This window comes from Erythrolamprus reginae, chromosome 5 (genome assembly GCF_031021105.1).
Source record: "Erythrolamprus reginae isolate rEryReg1 chromosome 5, rEryReg1.hap1, whole genome shotgun sequence".
NCBI classification, from domain to species: domain Eukaryota; kingdom Metazoa; phylum Chordata; class Lepidosauria; order Squamata; family Dipsadidae; genus Erythrolamprus; species Erythrolamprus reginae.
The window spans coordinates 55110935-55119950 of NC_091954.1; the positions used below are offsets into that span (position 1 = coordinate 55110935).

Sequence of the window (9016 nt, forward strand, 5' to 3'; positions counted from 1 at the left end):
GGGTTCGTATCTTGAAAAGTTCGTTAGAAGAGGCGTTCGTAAGATGAGGTACCACTGTAGATGCAAAGCCATAAAAGGAGTCAAACATTATCAGAGACTAAAACATTATCTAAAAAACATTGTGCACAGAGAGTTCTGTACATTTTACTTCAGTACTTAATAAATTTTCTCTTAGAGTTGATTTTCTCTTAGAGTTGATAAAGTTACTTTATCTGGGAATGGCAATGTAGAAATAACAGTCCTCAGTAAGATTTTTGGAATGGTGAGAAAATCAGCCATATGATTCTGCTGTGGATGGCTGCTTCCTATTAGCATTTACTGTCATACAATATCAGTAAAATGTGACAGACTTTGTGGCTTCCAGAAGAACCATGGTTGCATCTTCCTTTCTTTTTTACTGGTTATGCATGTATTTTGTTATACAGTATTTTATTTTCACCATTCTGTTAAAGAATGCTTCTTTTCATTCCAACCTCTCCTAACTCCTCACAGAAATAACCTCTCACAACCCTGCATGGTATTTGTAAGGGTAAAACTCTTATATGAAGGATCAAACAAAGATCATTCAAACACTCTGTTCTGTCCTGGTGCTGGCCCCAATAATTAGATGTACACCAATTGTCTAATTCATATCATATTAAGCCACACACACACACACAGGCACATGATTGTCAAGCCACTCCCACATGGCCAGCAAGCCACACCCACAAAATAAGCCACACCCACAGTGTGGTAGTAAAAAATTTTGCAGCTCTTCACTGATTATAACTGTAGTAGATTCAGCACCTTTCTTATTCATTTGAACCACCTGAGAGTGAACAATGTCTGTGTCAACAGAGTCAAAAAGAAAAGTAGAAATTAGGTTATAATGTGCTGAATATAGAGCCCTTGATCCTTTGCAAATACATAATGTTTGCACTTTACAATGAGCATGTACTGAATTTCTCCTAGTTCAATTAAATGATCATTAAAGAGGCTGTAGTGATAATTGCGTCAGATCATTTCTAAACATCAATGGTTTTTTTTCAACTATTTCAAATAAAAAGAGAGGTAAAGGTCTCAATTATTTGGCTTACACATTTTCGTGAATACTGAAGTGTATACGAAAATATAACCAGTATTGCTTATTTTCAAAATGAGGGCCACATACATTTTAAATTCCTGTATGGTGGAAGATCTTAAGCATAAAACTTATCAGGAAAGACTTAATGAACTCAATCTGTATAGTCTGGAGGACAGAAGGGAAAGTGGGGACATCATCGAAACATTTAACTATGTTAAAGGGTTAAATAAAGTTCAGGAGGAAAGTGTTTTTAATACAAAAGTGAACACAAGAACAAGGGGACACTATCTGAGGTTGGGGAAAAGATCAGAAGCAAGGTGAGAAAATATTATTTTACTGAAAGAGTAGTAGATGCTTGGAACAAACTTCCAGCAGACGTGATTGGTAAATCCACAGAAAATGAATTTAAACATGCCTGGCATAAACATATATCCATCCTAAGATAAAATACAGGAAATAGTATAAGGGCAGACTAGATGGACCATGAGGTCTTTTTCTGCCATCAATCTTCTATGTTTCTATGTATTGATTTTACAGAAATATTAGGTTCCTGAAATCTGAGAAGTTATGAGCATATTCTTTATCTGATTTTTGCTGTAGCTAAATATTAACAAGCAGAAACAAGTGTTTCCCCAAAAACATGATCTACCCCAAAACTAAGTCCTTTTTTATTTTTACACAGGCACCCAAAAATAAAGTTTTAAAGTTAGTAACTGGCTATGTTGCTAATTTTAAAAGCCACTACAAAAATCTATGCAACTAATTAAATACCAAATGTATCAAGTATCACATCAATCAAGAAGAAAACCTTCTGCGCTCAAATTCCACTCGCGCCTTCTACAACTTTGTAAACAACGAACTCAAAGACTTGAGATCCATCCCACCCTTCAAAGCACCGAATGGCAAAGAATATGAAACTGTTAAAGCCAACCTCTTTAACACATTCTTCGGCTCCATCTGTGTAAACAGCAATGGCTCATGGCCAATATTTTCTAGTCACACCCCAAACAATTACAACAATCTAACACAAATTGATTTTACAGAAGATAATGTTGGAAAAGCATTATGCAACCTAAAACCATCTCTTATCTTTTGGACCTGATGGTCTATGTGCATATTTCTTTTTAAAAGCTCTTTACAACCATAGCGGAACCTCTAAGCATAATTTTTGAAAAATCCTTCAAGACTAGCCTCTTGCCCAACTTATGGTCACTAGCCACAATCCTCTCTATTTTCAGGAAAGGAGATCCAAGTAACATTGAAAATTATAGACCGATTTCTTTATGTTGCATCACATGCAAAGTCATGGAATCAATCATAAATCAATCCATCACCCTTCACCTAGAAACTAACAACCGACTCTCTAACAAACAATTTGGTTTCAGAAAAAAGTTATCCACTAACCTGCACCTCCTACACTGCAAAAACATGGACTTCACAATTCAATTAAGGTAAATAAATATATGCAATTTATATAGATTTCTGTAAAGCCTTTGATTCAGTAGTACATAACAAATTACTTCAAAAACTAAATCTTATGACATCTCTGGTCCCCTTCATAATTGAATAACTGTGTTCAAACAGACAACAAATGGTTAAAATAGACAATGTCCTATCAAATCTTGCACCTGTCAACAGTGGTGTCCCTCAAGGCAGCGTTCTAGGACCAACACTATTCATTCTTTACATAAACAACCTTAGTGATCATATTATAAGTACCGTATTTTTCGCTCTATAAGACGCACCTGCTGATAAGACGCACCTAGATTTTAGAGGAGGAAAATAGAAAAAAAATATTTTGAGCCAAAAAGGGGAGAGGAAGAGAGGAAGGAGTGAAAGAAGGGAGTGAGGGAGGAAGGAAGGGAGGAAGGAAAAGGAAAGCAAGAAATGGAGGGAGGAAAGGAAGGAAGGAAGGAAAGAAAGAAAGAAAGGGGGAAGGGACAGGAACAGAGGAAGGAAGCAAGGAAACCTATGAAAGGGGAGAGTAAGAGAGGAAGGACTGAAGGGAGGGAGGGAGGGAAGAAGGTAGGAAGGAGAAAGAAAAGAAGAAATAGAGGAAGGGAAGGTAAAAGAGAGAAAGAAAAAGAGCAAGAAAGAAAGCAAGAAAGAGAGAAAGAAAGAAAGAAAATGAAACAGAAATAAAAATAGAGAGGGGGAATGAAAGAAATGGAAGGAGGGAAGGAAGGAAGGAGAGAAAGCAAGAGAAAGAAAGAAAGCAAGAGAAAGAAAAAAGAATGAAAGAGCAAGAGAGCAAGAGAGAAAAAGAAAGAAAGAGAGAAAGAAAGAAAGAAAGGCAACTTCAAAGAAAGGCTCACTGAGCATCTTTCACTCTCTCTCTCTCTTTCTATCCCTCTTTCTTTCTTTCTCTTCCTTTCTCTCTCTCCTCTTCCTTTATCTCCTCTCTCTCCCTCCCTCTCTCTTTCTCTCCCCCTCTCTCCCCCTTTCCCTCTCTCTTTCTCTCTCTCTCCCTCTCTTGCTATCTCTCCCCCTCTCCCTCTCTCTTTCTCTCCCCCCTCTCCCCCCTTTCCCTCTCTCTTTCTCTCTCTCCCTCTCTTGCTATCTCTCCCACTCTCCCACTCTCTTTCTCCCTCTCTCTCTCCCTCTCTTTCTCTTCCCCCCTCTCTCTCTCTCCCCCTCTTTCTCTCTCTTCTTCTCACTTTCTCTCTCTTGTTTTCTTTCTGTCTCTTTTGCTTTCTCTCTCTCTCACTCTTTCTCTCTTGTTTTCTTTCTCACGCTGTTTCTCTCTCTTGTTCTCTCTCTCTTGCTATCTCTTTCTCTCCCCCCTTTCTCTCACTCTCTCTTTCTCACTTTCTCTCTATCTTGCTGTCTGTTGCTCTCACTCATTCTCATTCTCTCTCCGTTCTTCTCAGCGGTGACACGCGCACGCCCTGCCCGCCTCACCTTTGCCGAGAGCACTTTCGCCCCGGGCTCTCAGCAAGGGGGTTGTAGGAGAGGCGGGGCCGGCGGCAAAGGTGATATTCAATGTCCGGGGCGCACGGGCGGTTGCGCGCGCTCCCTATCTCCCTGCTAGCCCACTCGGAATATTCAAAATAAGAAAAGCCTTTGCCGGCGAAGGTTTTTCTTATTTTGAATATTCCGAGTGGGCTAGCAGGGAGATAGGGAGCGTGCGCAACCGCCCGTGCGCCCCCGACATTGAATATCACCTTTGCCGCCGGCCCCGCCTCTCCTACAACCCCCTTGCTGAGAGCCCGGGGCGAAAGTGCTCTCGGCAAAGGTGAGGCGGGCAGGGCGTGCGCACGTCCCCGCTGAGAAGAACGGAGAGAGAACGAGAGTGAGTGAGAGCAACAGACAACGGCCTCCGCTGAGAAAAACCTTTGCCGGCATTTCCTCTCGGTGTCAAGGAGGCGCAGCGGCGGGCGGAGAGAGGGAAGGGGGGCAGCGGCATCCCTCCTGGCCTTGGCGGGCCGCCCGACCCTCCCCACCTCCTGCAAACGCGGCGGGGGGAGAGCGAGGAGCCAGTTCCGGCGGGCGCGGGGCTTGGCTGGCTGGCTGGCGGGGGGAGCGCCGCTGGTGGTGCGGAGGGAGACCCTCCTCCGGGAGGGAGGGGGCCAGGCAGCAGCTAGCCCGCCAGCCGGCGGGATGGCGCTTCCGAGTTCGCAGCATCCCCCCCTCCCTGCCTGCATCTTCGCTCCATAAGACGGGGCTGATTTTTCATCCTACTTTGGGAGGAGAAAAACTGCGTCTTATGGAGCGAAAAATACGGTAACTGTGTTTTCTTTGCTGATGATGTTAAAATATTCAACACCACCAACAATACTTCTACCCTTCCAAAAGACCTAGACCATGTATCACAATGGTCTGATAACTACCCTGTTTCCCCTATAGTAAGACACCCCCGATTGTAAGACGTATCGCGGGTTTCAGGTGGGTCGGCTAATATAAGCCGTACCCCGAAAGTAAGACATGTGTCTTACTTTCGGGGAAACACGGGGGTATTGCCGCCTCCCTCTCATCTAGCTGCGCGCCGCTAATCTGCGCGCCGCTAATCTTCGTGCCGTTAATCTGCAAGTAACCCAAATTGATGCCGTCGATTTCCTGATAACCAGCTTGGAAATCTCCACTGTAATCCATGGAAGTGGCAGCAGAAGCCGCAGCTGGAGCCATCCCACAGGTCAGAAACATGTTTAAAATAAAAGGGAGGTAGGGAGGTCGCCAGTGGGGAGTTTTCCAATATAAGACATACCCCGAAAGTAAGACATAGTGGGGCTTTTCGGGATAAAAAGAAAGTAAGACACTGTCTTACTTTCGGGGAAACACGGTAGCAACTTCAAATCTCAATAAATAAAAGTTCTGTCTTACACATTGGCAAAAAGAATCAGAACACAAAATACAAACTTGGAGGACACAGCCTTGTAGACGTCCCTCACTCTGTTAAGGACCTTGGAGTGCTTATATCTAATGACCTAAATGCCAGAGCCCATTGTAGCAACATTTCCAAAAAGGCACTAAGAGTTGTTAACCTGATCTTGCATAGCTTCTTCTCTGGAAATATTAAACTGCTAACCAGAGCATATAAAACATTTTCCAAACCTCAAATACAGCTCATCTGTCTGGAACCCGCATGGGATATCAGACATTAATACAAATTGAGAGAGTCCAAAAATATTTCACTAGAAGAGTCCTCCATTCCTCTGTTCGCAACAGAATACCTTATTCCACCAGACTTGAGATTTTGGGCTTAGAAAACCTTCCCATTCGATCTGATCTAAATGTGGTTCATAAAATCATCTACCACAGTATCCTTCCAGTCAATGAATACTTCAGCTTCAACCACAACAATACACAAGCACAAAATGGATTCAAACTCAATGTAAACAACTCAAAACCTGACTGCAGAAAATACAACCCTCTACAGTCGATTTCACCCCATTCCTAAGAGGTCTGTAAGAGGTGTGCATAAGCACACCATCGTGCCTATTGCCCCTGTCCTACTGTCCTATTGTCCAAATTTACCTATACCCAGGGTTGGGCAGCAAGTGGAATGGTATGGAACGTCGTTCCACTGGCGGAAATGGACCTGAACGCGCAGGTCCATCACTGTCGGCATGCATGAACCTTGCACAGGGGATTCGGCTTTTGCACATGTGCAGAAGCTGAATCTCGCTGTCCCAGCCAGCAGTAACAGTGCCCCCCCATGGGCCCAGAGAGCACGGTGCTCGTCTGGCAGGCATGAGGCACTTCTGCCACTGCAGCTGCTGGGACCGGCTGGCAGCCATGAGGGTGGATCCTGCAAGGTGTGGCGACGGTCAGTCCCAGTCAGGAGCCGCCAGCAGGAAAAATCCTCCAGGCCTGGTGAGTAGGTGCAGCTGACGGCGGCTACCTCGCCAAGCTGCTTCTTGCGCTTCTATCCATTTTGAGATGATTCACAAAATAGGGTGGTATTTATAATTGTTAATACTTTTAAACAATTAAAAAAAACACTTTATGACAAAATGTAACATGTTAATTGAAGATTTTCCTATAAATTTCATAAGTTTTTGATGAATTTTCTTCTAATAATGTAAGTAACCATTTAAGGATTATGATGCCAAATTTAATCTCCAGTAAATTTGGCACCACCTTTATATAATTAAGGATTACTCTTTAACAGAGATTGAAGGTCTTTTCTTTAATTATTATCACAATGGGAATTGCCAGATTTGTAAACTAGTGCTTCTCTTAAGCACTTCCATAGTAAATTCATGTTCTATCCATATCCTCTTTATACTCTCATCACCTTAGTGAATTCCAGTCCACCTATGTTATTTCCACTCATGACATATAAGTCCAAAGAAACAAAGAAATTCCACTCTACTTTTTGTATGTAAAATTCTTTCAGAAGTGTTAAGTGTCACATGAAAATGTTAACACAACATTTATAGCAGCTATTATTTTTTAAAAAAATAAGTTAACTATGAAATTGTCAACATCATTGCCAATTTGTATCTAGAGAGGCAATTTTGTCTAGTGGCTAAGGCATCAGGCTTGAAAGAGGAAAACGGTGAGTTCAAATCCTGCTGAGTGGCTTTCAGCCAGCAACTGTCTCTGTCTCTTTCATCTCAATCCAGTGATTGGATATTGGGAGGAAAATGGGAATTGAAAGCTATGTTGGATATGCTTGCTGCCTTGAACTATTTGCAAAAGTAATAAAGGTAGAATACAAATAAATCCATAAAAAAAAAACCCTTATGCTTGAACAGATGTGGGTTTCCTTCTGATAGACTTCAAAAGTGGATGAAAAACTGTGAACATATTGTTGATATATTCTACTATTTTCTATCTATCTGCTTTGAAAATGTACATTTTCAAAGCAACATTTGTGTGGGTTGAAGAGAATATTTGCCCATTATATCTTCACACTTTTTTTTTTGCTGTGCATCAAGATAAGTGCTGAGCATTTCCTTTCTAAAAAAAACCTCATAACACTTTGATTGTGTACACAAATAAAAAGAATTAAATATTGATAGAAAGAAGTGCAAAAGATAAGGTCACCTGGAAGTTTGATAGCTTTTTTAAATATATGTGTTTTTTTTTAATTTGTTCTCTCTGTCTCTTTTATACCCCATTGCAGATCCCGTCTTGCAGACTTTTTCACAAACTGCCAGCCTGAATCACGATCTGTTAGTAGCTGCCTAAAAGAAAACTATGCCGACTGCCTTCTTGCTTACTCAGGGCTTATTGGTAAGGTTTATTTGGGGGGGGGGAGAGATGATCATTTTCTTTAATATTTAAAATATGCTTTGTTGCTTGATATCAACAGGATAAATGAATAATGAAAACAAAAAACAAAATTCATGGATAATTTGAAGACTTGTATTGGCTATACAAGATTAATTTTAACATGAAAACCAATTTATTTTCCCAAATTATAATCTCATACATAAAGAAGCTAAGATTCAAATGAACACAGATAGGAAAAAGGATGCCATGGGATTGGAAAAGCTTCTATAGAAGAAAAGACACCACATAGGTGCACTACTTGCAAGAATTATTTTTTATCCAATATTAGTTCAGGGTATATTGTCACAGACTAGAAATTCATTACTTTGGAAGTGACTACTTCAGTTCATTCACATAATCTAACAAGGGAATATCACATAACTGGATCTTCTTTGAAAAATTGAATGAATTGTTTTATAAAATATAGGACTACCATTTTCCATTTTCTTATGTAGCATAATCTTGTTCATAGAATAGAGCCGTTGTTTTCTTCCTGTAAAGGTGATAGAATACCCCAATGCTTTGTGGAACTCGTCTTCTCCAAAGTGAACGATGTCAAGAGGCAGGGACTATAATTCCCATAATTCTGATTCTTGCCATGCTGACTAAAAATCATGACTGGAAGTCCATACTTTGCAAGGGATTTATATTTAGGAAGACTGCTTTAATGAACATACATACATACATACATGCATGCATGCATACATACATTTTACATCTATATATACTCCAAACAAGATAGCCAGGCAAACAGGAGCATCAGAGCATAAAGGCCATACAGAAGAAAAAAGGGGAACCCTTCCTCATGCTTAAAGCAACCAATCACAGAGCAGACTGTTTATGTTAGAGCCAGCAATCTCCATCCTATCAAGTACAGTGATACCTCGTCTTACAAACTTAATTGGTTCTGGGAGGAGGTTCATAAGGCGAAACGTTCGTAAGACGAAACAATGTTTCCCATAGGAAACAATGTAAAAGGGATTAATGCGTGCAAGGAAAAAAATGGCAAAAATGGCGCTTCACTGGGTGGCGCCGCCCGGCTGTCACCTTTTGAAACAGCCGGGAGGCTTCTCGGTGTTCTCCCAAACCCGAACCTGAAAAGTTCAGCAAAAGTTTGGGTTTGGAAGGCTGCCGAGAAGCACCGCTGCCTGGCTGTCACCTTTTGAAACAGCTGGGGGGCTTTTCAGCGTTCTCCTGAACGCTGAACCCGGAAGTTTGGCAAAAGTTCGGGTT

The 9016-nt window shown here is 41.4% G+C and overlaps 1 protein-coding gene across 2 annotated transcripts in view; it reads left to right on the forward strand.

The window, feature by feature from the left end:
- Window positions 1-9016, forward strand: part of GFRA1 (GDNF family receptor alpha 1) — a 341102-nt gene that overhangs the window by 270830 nt on the left and 61256 nt on the right. For both annotated transcript variants that reach the window (XM_070752647.1, XM_070752648.1), the window contains one exon: window positions 7635-7744. In XM_070752647.1, the coding sequence (XP_070608748.1) occupies window positions 7635-7744 (110 nt within the window). The remainder of the gene's footprint in view (window positions 1-7634; window positions 7745-9016) is intronic.